Here is a 22,142-nt window from a genome sequence, read left to right on the forward strand (position 1 = left end):
CTTTACCAGCTGAAATCTGTATTCAGAAATGATGACTGTATTCTTTTATTGGGTTATTTTCTTACTTTGATGTATCAGTTAAAATTGGAGTCTGGACTATCACAGAAAGTGATTGACCTGGTTGCAGGATTGCTGTTTCACTGGATGTGATCATTTGAACAGCATTTAATACTAACTAGCATGGAGCTCATACTCCTGCAGGACTGAAAATATATCCGGACATGAGCATTATAACATTCATGCTTTCAGAGAATGCTTTGCCGAAAAAATCTGCCCAGCATTTTAATTACCTGGATACAAATGGCTGTGAGCCTGTGACAGTCAACAATAATTACCTGGACATGCTTGGACACAATCCAGATAACGAAGCTGGTGTGCAATATAAACTGAGAACAGAAAAGAATGAAATGATACTAGCTAAATGATGCCTGAGGCAGATAAATTTACTTGACACAATCCAGAATTAGAATGAAATGATGCTGAGGCAGAAACAATCAACCACCATCAGTTGAACACAAGGAGGTGTCCATTAAACATAAACATGTACTGAATTACAGATCATTCACCACAATGCAGTGCTTATACTTTTTTAAAGACCACAAATGAACAATTATAGCTACCTAGAACTATGGATCGCCCATAGGAAAAGAGTACAGTTACAAATCCCAATTATAGCTACCTAGAACTATGGATCGCCCACAAATGCTCACCGAGATCGTTTCGGAGCTGCTCATGTGTCGATTTATCCTCGATCTCTTGATGCATCTTGAGGAACTCCTCCAACAGCTGCGGCACCAACCACGAAGAGGTCAACATCATCAGATTCCTCCTCTTCATCCCACCACCGCTTATGAGCAATGTAGCTAGAGGGAGATGGAATACTGCAAAGTACAATCTTATGAACAATGGGGTAGCTGCTTATTTCCACATTATATATACATGTAGCATGAATGGTTGTAAACAAAGAAATGTTCTGTGCAGGACTGCTGGCTTTAACCTTTCCTGATTACCTGGTGCTGCATATGCGCAAGTTTGTAATGGAGGCAGGATGGATGCCAAAGAAACTTGGTAATACCCCCCTCTTTATGTGAACATGTGTGCTGTTGACTAAATGATTTTTAACTCCATTAGAGACTGGTTTCATAGAGCTTCCAGTACAGCACATGTTCAGTATTCACATGACATTTTTCAGGCATTTCTAAAGCAAGCTCCGACACATACATATATGCAGTTTATTTACACAGCAAATTAGATTGTAATTTGTTATCTGAGTACGGGGTAGGCTGAGAAATTTCAGAAGTCATGGACCATAGTTCATAACCACTTCTTATCATGAAATAATCAGCTTGTACTTGGAAGATAGAAGTGTGATAGAAGACAAGCCAGCTTCAATTGCAAAGATTTCCTTTGATATTAGGCCTACTGTATCATGCTAATCGTGATACTGAATCAAAAGAACAATTTTTGATGACAGAGGTGCCCACCTGGTTCCTTGTTGATGGGCAAGGAGGGCGGGGCGCAGCGGCGAGGGAGGCTACCAGCAGTCGGGGCGGAGGAGGGCGGGCGAGGTGGTGCCGGAGGTTGCTGCGGCTACCGCCCCTGCTGGTGCTGGAGGCTACCGCCCCTGCTGGCGGCGGTCGCTGCGTGCGCCGCCAAGAGGCACTAGCACCAGCAGCAGTTCGTGGCGGGGGCGCGCGACGAGTACGCCTCGTCGTCGTCGTCGAGGGAGCAGGCGGGGGCTTGCCGATGACGAGGCGCAGCGCGGCGACGTCGTCGTCGAGCTGCAGCAGGAGCGGGTGGAAGCGGCAGGGGAGGCTGGCGGAGCAGATCGGGACGACGGCCGGGGGCGGAGCGGCGCCGGGATGGAGCGCGGCCGGTGAAGGAGCGGCAGCGCGGATGGCGGCCGGGGGCGGAGCGACGTCGAGGACGGGAACAGGACGACGGCAGGGGGCGGAGCGGCGCCGGGACGGAGCAGCGACGCGGATGGCGGCCGGGAGCAGAGCGATGTCGAGGAGGGGATGGAGCAGATCGGGATGACAGGTGGGGCCCAGTTGTAAGTTGAAAAAAATGAAAGCCCAATTTACTAGAATTGAGGCTCATATTTAGGTAAGTAAAATTTAGAAGTGGATTTTTAAATAGACTTTTGCTCACTCAAATTTAGCAGTCCCACACTCCCACTGGAATTGCTCTGACAACCTCTTTCATGTCGGGCCGGTTCCATTCGTAAGAACTATAAGCTAAAGATATATCTCTCACAACAAATTGCCTGTCCCTTACTTAATGTCAAATTCACCGTGTCACATTCTAAATTAATCATAAATAAACACTCTACTATACTATTATATATATAGTTAAAAATTGTACAAAATCGTGCAGATTTATTTAATATCGTGACCCTTACACTTGCAAACAAAAATTTTAAACCATACTATTCTTTTAAGATGACTATTTTATAAAGTTCAAAGTAAGAACGCTAATATTTTAAAGAGAAAAACGCAGCCACCAAGAAATAAACGGCAGAGCTACAACCATCCCGGCACGGGCCCGGTTTTTTGGCCCGGCCCAAGCCCGGCCCGGCCCGGTGGCCAACGGGCCCGGGCTAGCACGGCCCGAAGGAGCGAGCCGTGCTTGGGCCGCACCCCAGGCCCGAGGCACGCACGGGCACGGCCCGCTCCAACGGTCGGCCCGGTGGCGGCCCGTTACCCCCGCCCCCCTCCCAACGGCTCTTTTCCAATTCCAGGCGCAGGCGCGCGGCCCAGCCCACGACCACCGCCGGGCCTGCCCCATATAAAAGACGACGCGGCGACGCCCCCCCCCCCAACCCTAACCACTCACTCGATCTCTCCCCTCCCGCCCGCCACACTCGCTCTCTTGTTCGTGTCTCGTCTCGGCTTTCAGCTCTCGCTCTAGATCCATCGGCCGCCGCTCGCCTCCGACCGTCCCCGGCTCCGGTGACCACGCCGACGCTCCTCCATCTCCCTCCCTCCTCGTCTCCTCCCTCCCTACTCTCCCTTCTTCTACTCTGTCCTCTCTATCTCGCCGGACTATGTGAGTTCGTGTTACTGTCCAGTCCCTCCGCCGCTCGCCGTCGATTCCAGTTTCTAATCGGTTCTGTCTCGTCTCCTTTGGGTGGCCCTCGTCCGGCACTGGGCTCCGGTAGCGCAGGTAACTCCTCGAAACTAACCCTAACCCTAGATCTAGATCGATGGCTATCTCTCTCTATCTCTCACTCACTCTCCTTTGTCCTCCTGCACAGGTCGGTGTCTGATGCCGAGTCTTCCTCCTGACAACGTTATTGATGTCGATGCCGAGGCCGGTGCCGGCGACGGTGGTGGAGGGGCCGCCATGGCAGCAGGGTGCGGCTCCACCGACACTCATGGTACCTCATCTTCAGGTAAACGCAAATCCAGTGTCTGGGCTGATTTCAAGGAGGTCAAGGAAAATGATGTGCGAGTTGCTGCTATCTGTAACAATTGTAGCAAGAGATTGTCTGCTAGATCTTGTTCTGGTACTGGTTCTGTTGCTCGTACTGAGTTGTACCGGTTGATTGCTAGGCTGGACCTTCCATTAGGCATAGGTGAGACACAGGCCTGGGAGGATTACATTACTCGTGCTCATAATCCTCAGTTTGTTAAGGTGCTGGAATTACTTGCTGAAAGTATTGGAGGCACTTACAGTTCATACTATGCTGATGTTAAAATTGAATTGTATAAACTGTTTACAAAATATGAGAACAAGTTTGGTGCAGCTAGATCTCAAAGGGTTGCACAGCCATCAGCTCAATCAGGTAAGAAAAAGCAGGCATGGGGAAGGATCTTTGGAGGCCGTGGTGGTTCTGGTTCAAGTGTTGCCGGTCCTCCTCCCTCTTCCACTTCATGTTCATCTTCCTCTGCTGTTAGTGAGCTCTCTGCTTACTTAGATAGTGATTGTGTCACTGCTTATGATGATGACTTTGACATACTTCTTTGGTTGCGTGACCATAAGCTAACCTATCCAATCCTATCTATAATGGCTAGAGATATCATGTCTGTTCCTGTATCTACTGTCTCTTTCGAGTCTTGTTTTAGTTTAACAGGAAGGATCCTTGAAGAGCGGCGACGGCGCCTCTTGCCAGAGAACATGGAGATGCTTACCTGCATCAAGGATTGGGAGTTAGGGGCAAAAAGAGAACAGCATGAAGCCGAGGACACAGAGCTGGAGGAAGCATTCAAGAACCTCTTTCTTGATGATGAAGGAGCTGGTGGTGGTGGGGCTCTGAGCTGAGCTGAGACTCTGAGAGTGACTGAGAGAGTTATTTTGCTGTGAGATGAGTGAGTAATCTGTGGACTCACTGTAATTTTGGGTGGCCATTTGAACCACTATGGATTGTAATAACATTAACACTTAATTCTGAGCTGGCTGTACTCTTTTTTCCTTTCTAAGGTTTCTCACAAGGGTGAGTTTTACCTAGAAAGTTTTTTAATGAGGCAACATTGCACATCAGCTCATTTTGATATATTCTTGCTGTCTCTTGACTTGTGTTGTGACTGTGAATGTGTTATGTGCCTGTGAATGTGTTCTCTCTTGAATTGCTGAGTAACTGTGAATGTGAAAAATTTAAAGTGTTTGAGGTATATTTTGAGCATTATGGGCCATGGGCTGGCACGGCTGGTGAATTGGGCCGGGCTTCACGGGCCGGCACGGCACGAAAAAAGGCCCACAGGGCCGTGCCTGGGCATGAGGCCAAGCACGAAGCCCGCTGAGGCACGGCCCGTGAGGCCCGTCGGCCCGTGTCGGCCCGATGCCTTTCGGGCCGTGCCAGCCCGACATCGTGCCGGGCCGGGCCGGGCCGGCCCATTGGCCATCTATACCCGGGACGCTTGAGCCCCCAGGCCTCAACTCTGCAAGGCAAAAGCCGAAGCCGATGAGGTGAGGTTGCGGGAAGTGAGGGCCTCTGCTCCTGCTCGCTCGCTCGCAGAAACGGAAACAAAGCACCACCGCCTTCCAAAAAAAAAAAATTTATCCCCGGTTCCGCCGCACTCCGATCCTCCTCCCAAACCCTAGCAGCTCCCAATCCCCACCCCCGCACTTCCCGATTCCCCCCGTCTCCTGATGCCCCCGCCCCGCGGGGCCTAGGGGCGGCGGCAGCAGCGGTCTTCCGGCGGGTGAGCACGCGCCGATGGAGCCGCGCGTGGCCAACAAGTTCCGCCTCGGGCGCAAGCTCGGGAGCGGCTCCTTCGGGGAGATCTTCCTCGGTTCGTGCTGCCGGCTCCCCCCGCGCTTAAATGTTGCGGCCCGATGCGAAAGCTCTCGCCTTTTTTTTCTTTCTCTCCCGTAGTTCTGATGGTTTGTTTGTTTGTTTGGTGCTGTTGCTGCAGGTACTCACGTGCAGACGAACGAGGAGGTCGCGATTAAGCTGGTGAGTTCACGTGAAGCGATTAATCTATTTCGATGTTCCCTGAGCTCCTTTGTTGTGTTCACTTGTATACATTGGTCAGTGAAGATACTTTCTTTTGATGTACGCAGTTTCGATTTAGGGTAGTGAACTGATTGTGTACTTTGTCTCAAGGAAAAATCTACTAACTTGGTGGGGAGTTTTTAGCTTGTTGAATTATGTAATATTAGGGCATTGATAGCAAAAGCTTATCCATGGTTTCATATGTATGTTTGTGAATCTAATGCTGTCTACAACTCGCCTTCATAGAAACCTTGGAGCAGTAGTTAGTGAACTTTATTCATGTTAGTCCCATAGAGTTTAACTTCATAGATTGATTTCGTGTGAAAGAAGGTGCAGCCGGACCCTTTTGGTAAATCTCATTCTCCTAAGCATATCAATGTAATCCACTTCTTTTTATTCAAGAAAAAAAAAGTAGAAACAGCATGATTGGCTTCTATTTGAAAATGATTAACTTGTCTGTTTCTGTTCTATAAATGGAACCCATTTCACTATGTCATACTTTTCAAAATGATTACTTGTGTATGAATCAGTCTACTTCTCTTGATTATCACTTTAAACAACTGCAGGGTTTGCATTGTACGTACTGACAAGACCTTTCTCTTTGTGTCTTGTCCAGGAAAGTGTGAAGACAAAACACCCTCAGTTGCTGTACGAGTCAAAGCTGTATAGGATACTGCAGGGTGGAAGTAATGCATGTTCCTTTCTAGTCATGTTGTCCTACATTTATTTATTTATTTATTTTGTTTATTTAGGTTATAACTTGCATTCTGTTTTCTCTTGCAGCTGGAATTCCAAACGTCAAGTGGTTTGGCATTGAGGGTGACTACAATGTTCTTGTTATGGACCTTTTGGGGCCAAGCCTTGAAGACCTTTTCAGCTTTTGCAACCGAAAATTGTCCTTGAAGACTGTTTTGATGCTTGCCGATCAAATGGTACATTATATATGCAAGCATAACCTTCATTATTATTCAATACGATACTGGCTAGTTAAATATATATCAGTGTTTTTAAGTTTAAGTTTTTGTAGATCAACCGGGTTGAGTATGTTCATCAGAAGTCCTTCTTGCACCGAGATATTAAGCCAGACAATTTTCTCATGGGCCTTGGAAAGAGAACAAGTCAGGCAAGTCCTTTAGCACTGAGGCATTCACTTCTGCAGACGTAGTTTATTGGTTTGAGGGTCTTGGTCTTCCCTTAGGTAGTTGGGATTTTCACATTCTCTGTTCTCTTGCAGGTATACATAATTGATTTTGGACTGGCGAAGAAATACAGGGACAGTGCAACCCACCAGCACATTCCATACAGGTAATATGTCAGTTCCTCAATCCATGACTCTGAGGGTGACAGCTAAACCTTTCTCCTTTTTTTTCATCTGCATCATGATATTGGTGTTGTACTTCCTGGCATTTGTATATTAGATCTTGTCAATCTTGTTAGATAGAATGATGAAGACTTGATTAGGCATACTATTAGCCCTGCCTAAGAAGGTTTATGACATTTTTTCTGACATGCAGAGAGAAGAAAAATTTGACTGGGACTGCACGTTATGCAAGTGTAAACACGCATCTTGGAGTCGGTAAGTTAACATTTAAAGTTAAGCATTGGATTTATTTTGTTTATATTCTATTATGCCTATATTCACAAAATAGTAACTTTATTTTTCTGCTTTTCTAATAGAACAAAGCAGGAGGGACGACTTGGAATCTCTTGGATATGTACTCATGTACTTCTTAAAAGGAAGGTTAGTCTTATGGGTGCTTCTTTTTGTGTTGTTATTCTATTCCCACCTCCTGTAACTTGTTGTATTCTAACAATTGCCCTTACTGTGCCAGTCTTCCATGGCAGGGTCTAAAAGCTGGGACCAAGAAACAGAAGTACGATAAAATTAGTGAAAGGAAGATTGCCACTTCAGTTGATGTGCTAATCTTTGCTGGAAACTGAATCATGATTATGAGGAGTTAGTGATTAATGAGGAATTATTGCTTATTATGTTTTTCTTAATTGCAGGCTCTCTGTCGTGGATACCCTTCTGAATTTCAATCCTACTTCCATTACTGCCGCTCTTTACGTTTTGAAGATATGCCTGACTATCAATACCTGAAGAGATTGTTCAGAGAACTTTTTATTCGAGAGGGTTGGTTATCTGTTTATAGCTTGATAGCTACTGTTTTCCAGCATGCTGTTTGAGGATACGCTCCATTGGAGACCCTTCTAAGAAGAAATTTCTTACCTGTAGGATTTCAGTTTGATTATGTTTTTGACTGGACCATTATTAAGTACCAGCAGTCACAAATGGCCGTTCCACCTCGTGCTATGGTTTGTACAATCCATAGTGCTCTCTTTCTGCACTTGTCTATAACCACATACAAATATCTTTATGAACTTGATCTCTTGTTATAGGCTGCAGCAGCAGGTCAAAGCTCTGGGCTGGCTCCTATGGCAAATAATAACAGACTGTCAGGTGTGCCTGTGTTGTGATTGATTATTCCATACTCGTATCATTAATTAGTTGTATGCGAATGTGATTTTTGAGCGCTTAGGATTGGATATATCATGCAAAATGAGCTGCATCACCAATTGGGTGATAAAAAAAAAATGAGCAATCAACGTCTTTCTGGTTCTCCCACCTAGATTATGAATACATCAAATATTTTTTCTATATGATAACAATACCTGCACAATTTGCTTCAAAAAAAATACAAGCACAAATTACTTCAAAAAAAAACAATACCTGCTCAATTAGAAATGTGTAACACAAATTAGAAGTACACCAATTTTTGTTCTATACGGTAATTGCATAACCTACTTTTGTAAAAAAAAACTATTTATTCCATGCCTGGTATCTTGACTAAGATGGATTTTCAAAAGTATCTCTTAATTTGCATTATTTAAATGAAGTGGTGTTGTGGTTGTAACTTAGTTCTCTTCTTCAATGGAATGACATGGAGCTCTCCTGCGCTCTGGACAAAAAAATGTTAGTCGATTATGTCTGCTTAGGGCCAACTTTCTCCTGAATTAATTTAGGCACTGAAGAGGGAAGGAGAAGTGGGTGGTCCGATGATCCTTTGCGACGTCAGATTCCACCTGCGGGAATAAATGCAGTTAGCTTCTCAAAACAGAAATCTCCAGTTAGGCAAGAACAGTCCTCATCAAAAGATGCTGTGGTAAGTTTTCAGTTATTTTTTGTTATCATGTATTTTTCGCATGGCAACTGCTCTAGGTGCCTGTGATTTTTCTATGTAATTTCTGACCCCTCAAATTACTTATAGTTCCCCAGTTCAACTTTCTTGGGTCAGTCAAGTGGATCCTTGAGGTGTCCTGCTGTTTCTAATAGCCGAGTTCCAACTGGCGAAGCTGAAATACGCAGTCGTACACCAGATGCAAGCCCAGGGACTTTCCAAAGAAATGCTCCCCCACGTAGGACCTCGCAGATGCTGGAGTATGCAGACCCCAGGCTTAGGCTTTCATCGTCTGGCAGGCTCATGTCCAACGCGAAGAACTATGAGTCCACTTTAAGGGGCATCCAAGGTCTAAATTTTGATGCCAATGATAGGATCCACTACTAGTATCTTCTAGATCCAGTGGACATGTATCTATATGATCTATTGACAACCAGATGAAGTGCAAGGATGTACTTTTGGAGCTACTCTCAGTCTCATTTACCCCCCTGTGATCAACAAGCTACATGCTGGAGCTGCAAGGCAGCCTGCTGATCCAAAGCATCGCAGGTTGGTTGGCAAAATAATGGGTTATCTATGCTCTTGAGCAGCTTTCGACAAAAAGCATCATGGCCATGTTTTAGGCTCTGTACAGGTTCCAATGTGTTCTTATTGCGCTTTAAGATTTTGCTTTAGTACCTTCCACATAATATTGCGTCTCGAGCTGTCAGCTGGCTCGTACTCAGGCTGCTGGTTTCTGAATGCAATTCCTGTTTGTGAAGGCTTGCAAATTGTAAGTAACCAAAGTGATTGCTATTCTAGTATTTGGGGGGGCTTGTCGTGTAGGTTGTGGACTTTTTGCATCTAAGAAAACGTGTAACGAGAGGATGCAATCTCAAGTGAAAGTGTTAACCCCTTCATCTTATTTCAGTGAGCAAAATATAACTATGGCGTGCTTGATTCATTTCCTAAATCTAGCATGGTTAGTGTTTGTTCTGCAGTCCCGTCATTTGTTTTATAGGGCATATTAGGGTTTAGTGTACTTACTGTCAATTATTCTTAGCAGTAGCTGCACAATCAATGTCTTATTTAAAGATTTGTGACATGAATCTATTGATATAACTTTTATAAGTTGCACGCCCATGTAATTTGACAAGATGTTTGTCGGAATTTACGTTGCTTGACTTCTCTAAAAGCTGAAACACGCACTGTTGGAAGAAATGGAGAAATTGTCCTGTGTAACGTACACATTTGTCTATTTGTTTTGTCAAACTAAATCACATTTGAAGCGACTTTGCCCTATGGCCACCATGGCCATCACTTTTTTTTTTTTTTGCTGAACCTTGGCGCAGCAGGTCACCACTTAATTCCTGGCATTTTCGTGGCAAATCACTCTTTTATCAAAGTAAACTGTGAAGCTAAACAACCAAATAAGCCCTCTGTACGTCTTATTACACAAATGATATACATAGGATTTATTGTTGCTTAAAGATGTGCATTTCAATGATTCCAAATTCTGTATATGAAAGCCAGAGTAGGAAAAACAAAGATTGGTGCTACACTTCATGTCGTAGATCAATCAATCGGTGTATCTTCCTTGTTGAGTTACAACAACTATGCTGTTTTTCTTCTTCAATTGCTTGTCTTCTTTCCCCTCGTCTTGTCGGCCTTCATCGAGCGTCCTGCTTCTAGCTGCTACATGTGTCAAGTGCACTAGCCTAGCTCTACAGGACTGTCTCCTGCACTCCATCACCATCTATGGTGGTCCTCTCTCCACCATCACCCCCAGTACCTCACCGTTGTCCTTGCCTTGTAGTCACCATCACCATCCCCATGGAACTAGTTTGTGTTTCAGATAGTTTGTGTTACAGTGGATGATCAAGATCCCGCATTTTTTTAATAAAAAAATACATGCCCAGGCAAATCCTTTGGGGAAAAAAAATCTCACCAAGTGATGATGTTGGGATAATGAGATTAGTTTTGGACTTTTTTTGCTTGATGCAAACGTAAAAGCAGTCCTATGAGCGATCACTGTAACAAGCCATAGCATATGGTTTAAGTATATAAACCTACTCTACCAAGAGTTGCTAATAACCCATCACGGGGGACAAAAGGCCCATCAAAGGAAAAAAAATTGACCCTTTTTTTTACGGGGGCCATCAAAGGAAATCAACAGTTTAGCCTATGAACATGCAATGTGTCTCGGCAGCAGGATACTCCATTGGTTGATCGGATCAAGATTAGCAGGGAGCCGTCGACTGCCACGTCGCATTTTATCGATGGATCCTCAGGAAAAACCCGTTTGATGGAGAGGTTGCTAGCTAGAATCGCGGATCGCCAAGTCTGCGCGCGCCGGCGCTGCCCACGCCGGCGAAGGAGTTGCTCCGCGTGACCGGCACCGACCGCGGCTGCCTGGGCCGGTAGCTCTTCCACGGCACCGCGGCGTCGTCGGCGCCGCCGTCCTCGTCGCCGGCGCTCGGGACGCGGCACCTCTCCCCGAGGATGATCGTCTTGGTCCACAGCGTGCCCTCCTCCCCGACCTCGCCGCCGCCGCCGCGGCGGCACCCCACGACGAAGACGTCGTCCCCCGCGTCCGCGGCGGCGGGCGGCGCCGCCTCCTCCCCCGACCCGCCGCGCCGCATCGAGCGTATCCTCCCGAGCCGCTCGGCGAAGCGGATGTGCTTCCCGGACAGGGACAGGGACAGGCTCCGGCGCGGCGGGAGCGGGTCCGGCGGCGGCAGGAACGCCGGCGCGATGGGCCCTTGCGTCCCGACTTCGATCACCGTGACCGGGCCTCCTCCTCCGCCGCCGCCGCCGCCGCCGCCGCCGTCCGCCGTCTCGACGCCGGCGGCTACGTTGGCCTTGGCCGCCGTGTCGCTCGGCGTCGGGGACACCTTGGCCGGCGCCCGCACCAGCGACGCCGCTCTCCCTGCTGGACCCGCGGCGGCTGGACGCCGACCGCGAGCCGCGCCGGCGCGACGACGAGGGCTTGCGCGCGTGGATGGTGCAGAGCGCGACGCAGACGGCGACGGCGGCCGCGACCCACGCGGCGTGGAGCAGCAGCGCGGGAGACGACGAGGCCAAGGAGGACGAGGCCGCGACCGGCGGCGCGCGCTCCGACGACGATGAGGTCGCAGGGTGCGCTCTCGCCATCGGAAGGAAGGAAGCCAATGCCCATTGGTGGGAGGCGATCAGGCGGGTCTCTCCGGCTACCCTGCTGCCGCGCACTGCTAATTAATCCTCCGCGGCCGGTTCGTTTGCCGATATGATATGATTTTTGTAGCGATCAGCCGCCGCGGAGATGGAGCAGTTATGGCAGATCGATGCCACGCATGGCTCTGAGGAGGGAAGGGGAAGGAAAATGGTGGGGGATGGGATCGGAGCTGGGTGATTGAAGAGACGTGCATGGAGTGATGGAGGGCGGTTGATCCGGGAAAGGTGGCGCGAGTGGGTTGGCCGGTTCAGCTCATCTCATCGATCAGCTAGTAAAACAGAACGAAGAGGCGCCAACGCCATGGGGGAACTGAAGCGTCCACACTCCACACGCCGCGTGCAAGGGGGACAGTTGAGGGTCGGACGGACAGCGTGTCCGAACGCAGGCGCGCGGCGGGGGGGAAAGCCTGAGTTAGAGATCTCCATCACATTGCTCATATTCATGTTCAATACCTAAAAACTACCGTTTGAGAGATTTTAGAGATGAGAGGGAGCTCCAGCAGATTATCAATAGGTTTTCTGATACCAAAAATTTTGAGCAATTGCCAAAATCCCACCTCCTCTCCCCTAGATGTAGGGGAGAAGCAAGCTGTTGAAGCTCTCTCTCCCCTATCAATGGTTGGCTTCGTGAGCCGGACATCTCCGCTTGCCCGGCGCCATTGCTCCGCCGGCGGGGCGCATCTGCTCCACCCCTAGCGCAACGGCGGCCATGCCCGGCGTCCCAGCTCCACCCAGCGCGGTGTCGCCCAAACTGCGACGCGCCGCCTTACTCCAGTGACCCGCGCCCTGCGGCACGCCTGCGGCCCGACGGCGGCCGGTGCCTAAGCGCCCCACCTCGCGCGCGGCCGCCTCGCGCGGCAGCCCGACGGGAAGAGCAGCGGAGCGCTGCTGTGCTGGCCGAAGAGGATAAAAAAAAGGAGGAGAAAGAAGAAAATCACTAAAGTCTATTTTGGTAGTCCGCGGTGAGGTTGATCAAAAAAAATGTAAAAATAACTATTGGAGATAGAGAGAGAAGATATTTTGATAGTGGAGGATGAGCAATTTGCTGGAGACGCTCTTATCGTACTCCACATCATCCCTGAACGTAGGAAAAGGGAGTACAGGCAGATACAAGCTGCTACGACTGTGTTGTGGTCCTGTGGCTGCTGCTCTTATGACGTGCGATGATGCAATTTGTTGATATGTCGCATGAACATTTTTCCATCTTGATTTCACCCTGACTCCATACCACTTTCGACGTGAATATAAAAATATGGACCGTAGTAGATCCATATCCATGCAGTCCGTTGTTAACAACTGTAATAACTACAGTATTAACTAAGCTTGTGTCTCTTTTAAGCGAGAAGTGAGAAAAAGGCTGTGACGAGGAGGGTATTGGCAGCCCATTTGTGTCGCCGCTGCCCCCGCTGATGTGAGATGGTGATGGGCCAGGAAACTTGCAGCCCATCATCAATATTGACTTCCCACTTGCTTTTATCTACGTTTTTTTTTTGCTAATAACTTTGTGATGGACACTGATCTTTTTACATCTTGTGTTATTTGCATATATGATTAAACATTTTATATTTGTAAAATAAAAAAATCAGCAGCAGACGTCAAAACACGGTATGTTAGTCAATCTATCAAGCATTTCCCCAATTCTTGGACGGGGATGGTTGGTATGGGGTGCATTGGCTGCTCCAAGAGACCAAGGCCCAAAAACCTGAGTTTGAACGCAAAGTACGGTTGAATTTGAAGGTCGTTTTCCCTGGGACGTCAACCCGTCATATGTTAGGACAGTCCTAACCAGACTCTACCACAGAGTCTAACTATATTTATAGTCTTCTATTTATAGCTTTTTTGCTGATATGACACCCTAATTATTGAAGAGAGAAGAAAAAACAAAATTTGATTTTTAAATAAGACCTCAAGTCTACGCCCCATTCAATGCCCAAGAAACCAGGGAGAATGGCGTTGTGAAGGAGGCGTGGAGTCCATAGATCTTGTGATGGAAGAAAAATAATAAATGATTTTATATATAGAAACTACTATTACACACTTTGCATTAAGAAGTATAGTTTCTTGTGATGGAGTCTTTGAGGCTCAAGACTCTACGAGTGGAGTCTGCACTAGGACTGCCCTAAGAGCAAGCTTGTTTTGATTGATTCCAACCAAATAATCCCAATGGCAACAATTAATCCAACAGTCAAGAGTGTAGAGACCTGAGAGCAGCACACTGAGAAGGGATCGAGGTGCCAGTGCCACCATCTGTGTGTGTGCTTGGTAAGAACGTCGCTGTAGTCGTTGGGACCTTGGACGGCCTCGAGATCAAATCGTAGGAAACCAGCAGGAAGATGAACTTGATGTGTGGACGCTGCGTTTTCGTTCGGCTGATGACTAGTCACGGATCTCGTTATTGTCTGCACACTACCATTCATCGCCGTCTCTGGTGGTAGGTGAGCTGACGCTTTCATACATCTTGTAAACAATAAAATCTTAAGCAATACTCGGTGTGTCCGTGGAAACTCGAGGATGCCACATCTAACTTGTTTCTACAGCCGGATTGTTCGTATGCATCCTTTTTTGTTTGTTTTTAGTTGACTTTCTGTCCCATGGTGTTACGGCTCTACATACACATTCTTTTTTTTTAACGATGGATGGTAATGTCCAAAAGAGACTTATCAGTACAAAGCGACATAGGCAGGTTCCAAGTAGCAAGTGATGTGTATCCTTTATTTTCTTTTATTAAATTTATCTCACCGTGGTAAAAACAAATGAATACAACTTTGCAGGTTATCCTCTAACTTGGAGTATACCACAAAATACTGTAAAGCTGTAACTTTGTAATCCATATATTATTCTAATAACCACAGCCTCTGATAATGCGGAGAAAGGTCTTTCAAAAAAAATGCGGAGAAAGGGATGGAAATCGACTGCTCATGACTGAATAATGGAATGGAATTGTTCGACTGAGTCAGCTAGATAGTTACTGATGGACCTTTGCTGTTATCTTCATGGGTTCTAATCTCAACTTGCTTTTGTCCAAGTCAATAACACTACGTCTCACCAAATATCTGTATTACGATAGTCATGTACCTTATTCTCAGCCCGTTCCAGCTTGTCACAAAAATGGCACAATGATCCAAGTAAAACAGTTGGCAGCCCAGGTCAAAGATCCTTCCTAGACAATAGGGCACCGTTTCGGAAGGAGTTCTGATCATGAGAGTTTTCGAAATCATTACAAGATTAATTGGGCTTCGTTACAGTTTTGACCTCTCGACGATTACTCAATATATTGAGTATAGGTATCAAGAAAAAAGAATAGCACAAAGAGGCTCAGTATAAAGTAGGCTCTTTTCAGTGCAGATGGCACGGCAACGGCACGAACCGAATCCAAACGGCACCTTAACTAAGCACAAAATATGCCAAACATCCCTCTCAGCGTGAACCAAGTGTACTGAAGAAGAACATGGCATGATTAACAGTTGGTCAAATTTCTCGCCAGAAATAAAAAAGAAGAATTGTTCAAATTGCCTGGACGTGAAGTTTGACACTCCATTCCTGTTTGTTTTTTTTTAAATTTTATCCATATAAGAGAGGGAGTGAGGGACCATTAAGATGGTGTTACCTCCCTATCGCGGCATCAATCTCTGGCTTTATGACAGCCAATCTCCGCGGGCCCACCTTGTGCCGGAGCCGCTCCCGTGTTCACACGTTCCGTTGTTTTAGCCAAACTTTTTCTTTTTTTTTTGCGAAAGGTTTTAGCTAAACTTAAAATGGCCCACAAAATTGTGACTCATCGTGTGATTTGTCTCTTCTTTGACTTGTGTATATATGTATAATAACAGAGCCGTTTACAATTGGTTTCCCTGCTAAACTAAAACGTATCCCCAATTCGTGAAATTTGTCAACTTTTGTTCCTTTTGCGAGCTGGATGTTCCTTCGAGAGTTCCTTGTCTCAGGAGGGCGTAAACTTTGTTAGTCGGATCCCTTTCTACTTGAAGCGCGGCAAAAACAAAGGCTTTTACAGTCTACAGAGACATGAGTGGAGCAATTAGCGTGAGATTACACCCTTCCCGCATGTCGCTTTGGCCCACGATCAAGGAGATGTGTGTATCTTAAATACAGCTAAAAAAATATTCTCAATCCTATCCCCATCTAAAAAGAGGATAAAAGGTTCGTCTTCCTCGGCCACTTTTGTTATTCACCATTCTGCGACCTCGCCGCAACGTTTGCTGCTGGCATCACCCCAAAAAAGGACAAAGGCCTTTTGCAGTTCAGTTTTTCTTCCAACTTTTTAGCTGCATCTTTCCATTACATTGCTCTGAATCTGGCAACGTTCCCTAATCCGATCGAGCAAACTTCAAGCCTCAAACGTTGGATCAAAATTTGCCCAAAAATACCCTAGAACGAACATAACTCAAGTTGAGGTTCGCATCGATGCAAATACTGAGTACTACTCGCACTTGTGCTAGTAGGCTCCTAGCAGAGTTTGATTTGGAGCATAGCAGGGCTAGCAGCATGGCGACCGAGCCTTGACTTCCGTGCGGCAGTAGAAAATTTCGTCTTTGGCGGGGGGCTAAACCCTGGGGTTACCACCTAATCCGCCGCGCTACAAAAAACCCTACCTTTCCAATCCAGACACTCCCCTCCCACTCCCGCCCCCGCCGCCGCCTCCCCCTCTCACCTCCCTCGGCGCCGCCATGGCCACCTCGCTCTCCACCCCGTCCCAGCTCCGGCCTTCCCCCTCCCGGGCCGGCCGCCGGGGCCACCTCCTCGGCCCCTACCCGCGCGTCTCGGTCGCGCGCCGCGCCGGCGCCCTCTCCGCGCGCGCCGGCGCCCTCTCCGCGCGCGCCGGCGCCGGCGCCGCCCCCGCCGACGCCATCACCGTGCGGCGCTTCCCGGCCGCGCCGAGCAAGGCCGGGCGCCTGGAGGGCGTCAAGAAGATCATGATCCTCGGCGCGGGGCCCATCGTGATCGGGCAGGCGTGCGAGTTCGACTACTCGGGCACGCAGGCGTGCAAGGCGCTCGCCGAGGAAGGCTACGAGGTGGTGCTCATCAACTCCAACCCGGCCACCATCATGACCGACCCCGGCCTCGCCCACCGCACCTACATCGAGCCCATGACGACGCAGGTCGTCGAGCGCATCATCGCCGCCGAGCGCCCCGACGCGCTGCTCCCCACCATGGGGGGCCAGACCGCGCTCAACCTCGCCGTCTCGCTCGCCGAGGAAGGCGCGCTCGACCGCCTCGGCGTGCGCCTCATCGGGGCCTCCCTCCCCGCCATCCGCGCCGCCGAGGACCGCCAGCTCTTCAAGCAGGCCATGGACCGCATCGGCCTCAAGACGCCGCCCTCCGGCATCGGCACCACGCTCGAGGAGTGCCTCGCCATCGCCGAGGGCATCGGGGAGTTCCCGCTCATCGTGCGCCCGGCCTTCACGCTCGGCGGCACGGGCGGGGGCATCGCCTACAACAGGGCCGAGTTCGAGGACATCTGCAGGGCGGGGCTCGCCGCGTCGCACACGCAGCAGGTGCTCATCGAGAAGTCCCTCCTCGGCTGGAAGGAGTACGAGCTGGAGGTCATGCGCGACATGGCCGACAATGTCGTCATCATCTGCTCCATCGAGAACATCGACCCCATGGGCGTGCACACGGGAGACTCCATCACGGTGGCACCTGCGCAGACGCTCACCGACAAGGAGTACCAGAGGCTCAGGGACTACTCTGTGGCCATCATAAGGGAGATTGGTGTGGAGTGTGGTGGCTCCAATGTGCAATTTGCCGTGAATCCTGCGGATGGGGAGGTGATGATCATCGAGATGAATCCAAGGGTGTCCAGGTCGTCGGCGCTTGCCTCAAAGGCCACAGGGTTTCCCATAGCCAAGATGGCTGCTAAGCTCTCAGTAGGTTACACTCTGGACCAGATTCCAAATGACATTACCAAGAAGACTCCTGCCAGCTTCGAGCCTTCCATTGATTATGTGGTCACCAAGGTATGGTTTCTGTCTCCATTTCTCAGCTCTTTTAGAGTTGTGCAAATGAAATTTCGCTGCCAATATGCATCTGCAGTACAAATTTGACTTTTCTGTATCTTCTTTGCTCACTCGTCCTTGTCAGTTGTCACCTATCAACTTGTAATGATTAATATTTCAAGTATAAATATCAAACTTATTGAACCAGATAAGTCCGTCCAGTTGCTTATCCTGTTCGTCATGCATTATTTGACCGTTGAATATGTTGGTAGACTTAATGAATTGTGGCATATCCTTTTGCATCTACCTACTACTTAACAGTACAATAGTATTTGTTTGTACCATTTAAAAGGACGGGCAGTAGCTTTTTGCAGGCATATACTGCCCAGTCATCATTTTAGTTGTTTTGCTTGCTTGCTCAGTGTTATTTCATTGCCATCTTGTTCTGGCAACAATACTATTTTCTTGATGATGAAAACAGCACAATCAATAGTTTTTTATATGATGAAATGTCCATATCTTGGAGATTTGTATTTTGACTGAACCTTTCCCTGATAAATCTTTACAGGATAACCTGATATCAGTCGCATTGCCTTTACCTGTGAATTTCTGTCTCATGGCTATATTCTTTGATATTATTTCGTGTTATCCAAAGCATATTATGCTGCTATTTGAGCTGCATATAAGTATTTACAGTCGGAATATGCTCTAGGATAATCAAATGATATTCTAATCACTTAATAAACTTATTTATGGTTTTGTTACAAAGCCCATATTTATACCTGATATGTTCGTCATACAGGATTTGTACTTATAGTCCTAATTCAACTTTCATGTTCTACTTTTCTGATCCACCAAGCATTTACTATGCAGATACCACGATTTGCATTTGAGAAGTTCCCTGGCTCTGAGCCAATATTAACCACACAGATGAAGTCTGTTGGTGAGGCAATGGCACTGGGGCGTACCTTCCAAGAGTCTTTCCAGAAAGCTGTACGTTCACTGGAGACTGGCTTTGCAGGATGGGGTTGTGGACCTATCAAGGAACTTGACTGGGATTGGGAGAAGATAAAGTATAGCTTGCGGGTGCCTAACCCAGATCGTATCCATGCTATTTACGCAGCTTTCAAGAAAGGTATGAGGGTTGAAGATATCCATGAAATTAGCTTTATTGACAAATGGTTCCTTACAGAGCTCAAGGAGCTAGTGGATGTTGAGCAGTTCCTTGTATCAAGGAGCCTTGATCAGTTGTCAAAGGATGACTTATATCAGGTGAAGAGGAGGGGTTTTAGTGACAAGCAGATTGCATTTGCGACATCTTCATCAGAAAGTGATGTTAGATCTAGGCGTTTGGCATTAGGTGTCACTCCAACATATAAGCGTGTTGACACTTGTGCTGCTGAGTTTGAAGCAAACACCCCATACATGTACTCTTCCTATGAATATGAATGCGAGTCAGCTCCAACCAATAGAAAGAAGGTGCTGATATTGGGTGGTGGGCCTAATCGCATAGGCCAGGGCATCGAGTTTGATTACTGCTGTTGTCATGCTTCATTTGCACTCCGAGAGGTTTGTTTCTGCATAATTTATATCCATCTTCTTTAACTAATCTCTTTCATCAGTTGTGTTGTCTATATCTTTATAAATGGATTCTTGTAGTAAGCCAAACCAGATAGCATGTTTTCTTAGTCAACTACATTCTATCATATTCACTGGCGGAGCCACATTGTATCCATATTGGGATGACTTTTCGAACAACTTGTTTACTGTATGTGCATTGGCATGGCTGCATGCATAGCATTTTCAAATGACCCTATGTTTAAGGCATGTGCACTACTGCACATCTGCATGGCTGCATGCATATATACTCTCACCCTTGCGGTGATACTCTTAGTGGTGTTGGGTAACACTAAATCACTCATCGATTTATTCTGTTTTTATCAACTTACCTGGTTCCTGGATCTGATTTTTTATTGACTTGGTTTGCTAGTTTAGCCGATGTGAGGAGTATACTGATTCATATAGATATTGTATGCATACATGTTTAATAATTCATGCATACATGTTTAATAATTCATCGATTTGTGCCATTATTTCTGATCTGATTTATTGATCGGTGGTTGTGTGATTGGAAGAATGTAGTTGTTGATTGGTTTGTGACCAATTTTCCCCATTAGTGCCTGTTGTTTTTCTATCGCTGAAATTGTATCACTCCTTGTTGGTTAACCAATTTTCAAGCCCATGTTTCAATGCCTGTTGTGAAGCCAACTGCAAAAATGCTAACCATCCTACAACCTATTCATTTTACTTCTTTCTTATATATGTGTAATTAAATTCAATAAATTAGTTTAGCTTTGCAAATAGCACTTTGAATTGTATGCCAGTTTATACATTACTACATTAATTTGAGTTTTGACCATGCTCCACCACTGATTATATGACCCTCTGTTTTTTCTTTTATCACTTTTGATGATACTAATGTTTTGTTCCTTTTTCATCTCTTGACAGGCTGGATTCGAGACTATTATGATGAACTCCAATCCTGAGACTGTCTCAACCGACTACGACACCAGTGACCGTTTGTACTTTGAGCCATTGACAGTTGAGGATGTATCAAATGTCCTTGATTTGGAGCGCCCAGATGGTATAATTGTGCAATTTGGAGGGCAAACTCCTCTAAAGCTTGCACTTCCTATACAACAGTATATAGAGGAGAACAAAATGGTTTCTGCTTCAGGCACTGGGAATGTGAAGATATGGGGAACATCACCAGATTCAATTGATGCTGCTGAGGACCGAAAAAGATTTAATGCAATTCTTGAAGAGCTTGGGATTGAACAGCCAAAGGGAGGGATTGCAAGAAGTGAGTCTGATGCCTTGGCAATTGCCTCAGAAATAGGTTATCCTGTTGTGGTCCGTCCGTCATATGTTCTTGGTGGACGAGCAATGGAGATTGTGTACAACGATGAAAAACTGATCAAGTACCTTGCAACTGCAGTGCAAGTAGATCCAGAACGGCCTGTTTTGGTGGACAAGTATCTAATTGATGCAGTTGAAATTGATATTGATGCATTGGCTGACTCAGCTGGGAATGTTGTGATTGGTGGAATTATGGAGCACATTGAGCAAGCTGGTATTCATTCTGGTGACTCAGCATGTTCCTTGCCCACTAGAACAGTCTCAGCCCAGTGCCTAGAAGTTATCCGTTCATGGACCACAAAACTAGCAAAGCGTCTGAATGTCTGTGGACTGATGAACTGCCAGTATGCTATCTCTACTTCTGGCGAGGTGTTCCTGCTTGAGGCAAACCCAAGGGCTTCACGTACTGTCCCTTTTGTGTCAAAGGCAATTGGTCATCCTTTAGCTAAGTATGCATCATTGGTCATGTCTGGTGTGAGTTTGGCTGAACTTGGCTTCACTCAAGAAGTGGTTCCTAAGCACATATCTGTTAAGGAAGCTGTTCTTCCATTTGAGAAATTCCAAGGTTGTGACATTCTTCTCGGACCAGAGATGCGCAGCACTGGAGAGGTGATGGGTATTGACTACGAGTTCTCTGGTGCCTTTGCCAAGGCACAGATTGCTGCTGGACAGAAGCTCCCCTCAAATGGCACTGTGTTCCTTAGCCTGAACGACCTGACAAAACGGCACCTCGCTGAGATTGGACGTGGATTCCGGAACCTTGGCTTCAACATCATCGCCACATCTGGAACAGCCAAAGTGCTCCAGCTCGAGGGCATCCCGGTGGAGCCAGTTCTGAAAATACATGAGGGGCGACCCAACGCTAGAGATATGCTGGAGAATGATCAGATTCAGGTGATGGTGATAACAAGCTCTGGTGACGCGCTAGACTCAAAAGATGGCCTCCAACTCCGCAGGCTAGCCCTCGCCTACAAGATCCCAATAATCACAACTGTGGATGGGGCACGAGCAACCATGGATGCTATCAAGAGTCTGGAGAAGAACAAGTCGGTCAAGATCCTCGCCTTGCAAGATTACTTCCAGACTGCTGATGCATCGCCTGACTTGCAAGCAGCGCCACAAACCACTCCTTAGAGGCATGCCCCCTCCCCTAATTCATGTAATACGAGCCTAGTGCGAACTAAAACACAGCCCATGCGGTGTTATACATGTTTACTTGTTAGCATCCGTGCACCTGCTGCATGCATACACTGTGTTCGGCTGGTCTCCAGCCCTCCAGCGCTACAGTTTTTCCCTCTCACATCGCTCCAGCTCTAGCCTCCAGCTCCAGCCTGCCGAATGCGGTGATAATTGCTAAAAGGTGGGGGATGACTAGCTGAGTATCAGTTACCATTTTTTGAGAACACTCGAAATTTACCATGAATTGCAACATATTAATAGGGAAGCGGGATGTTTGGTTGCAAA

At 47.2% G+C, this 22,142-nt stretch overlaps 3 protein-coding genes across 5 annotated transcripts; 2 read left to right on the plus strand and 1 right to left on the minus strand.

Moving 5' to 3' along the window:
* Nucleotides 1-447: 447 nt before the first annotated feature.
* LOC120709879 (proline-rich protein 36-like) lies at nt 448-2,221 on the minus strand. The gene is made up of 3 exons (XM_039995515.1): nt 2,197-2,221; nt 1,485-2,083; nt 448-786 (listed from the first exon to the last, which is right to left on the minus strand). The coding sequence occupies exons 1-3, from the start codon at nt 2,219-2,221 to the stop codon at nt 676-678; spliced, it is 735 nt and encodes a 244-aa protein (XP_039851449.1). The 3' UTR covers nt 448-675.
* A 2,669-nt stretch (nt 2,222-4,890) lies between these two features.
* On the plus strand, nt 4,891-9,537 carry LOC120709601 (casein kinase I-like). 2 transcript variants are annotated; one of them, XM_039995280.1, is made up of 14 exons: nt 4,897-5,234; nt 5,358-5,398; nt 6,054-6,123; nt 6,221-6,369; nt 6,465-6,560; nt 6,672-6,742; nt 6,952-7,013; nt 7,115-7,178; nt 7,270-7,354; nt 7,445-7,571; nt 7,674-7,753; nt 7,838-7,898; nt 8,462-8,601; nt 8,707-9,537. In XM_039995280.1, the coding sequence occupies exons 1-14, from the start codon at nt 5,159-5,161 to the stop codon at nt 9,001-9,003; spliced, it is 1,419 nt and encodes a 472-aa protein (XP_039851214.1). In that variant the 5' UTR covers nt 4,897-5,158; the 3' UTR covers nt 9,004-9,537. The 2 variants fall into 2 exon arrangements, 1 of the variants encoding a protein (XP_039851214.1); XR_005689765.1 differs by lacking the exon at nt 7,674-7,753 and having other exon boundaries at nt 4,891-5,234; nt 8,707-9,520.
* Nucleotides 9,538-16,360: 6,823 nt separating this feature from the next.
* On the plus strand, nt 16,361-22,142 carry LOC120709600 (carbamoyl-phosphate synthase large chain, chloroplastic-like). 2 transcript variants are annotated; one of them, XR_005689764.1, is made up of 4 exons: nt 16,361-17,780; nt 18,633-19,328; nt 20,268-21,923; nt 22,025-22,142. XR_005689764.1 is itself a non-coding variant. In XM_039995278.1 (3 exons), exons 1-3 carry the CDS (start codon nt 16,491-16,493, stop codon nt 21,810-21,812), a joined length of 3,531 nt encoding a protein of 1,176 aa, XP_039851212.1. In that variant the 5' UTR covers nt 16,366-16,490; the 3' UTR covers nt 21,813-21,905. The 2 variants fall into 2 exon arrangements, 1 of the variants encoding a protein (XP_039851212.1); XM_039995278.1 differs by lacking the exon at nt 22,025-22,142 and having other exon boundaries at nt 16,366-17,780; nt 20,268-21,905.

Source organism: Panicum virgatum, chromosome 5K (assembly GCF_016808335.1).
Source record: "Panicum virgatum strain AP13 chromosome 5K, P.virgatum_v5, whole genome shotgun sequence".
NCBI lineage: Eukaryota > Viridiplantae > Streptophyta > Magnoliopsida > Poales > Poaceae > Panicum > Panicum virgatum.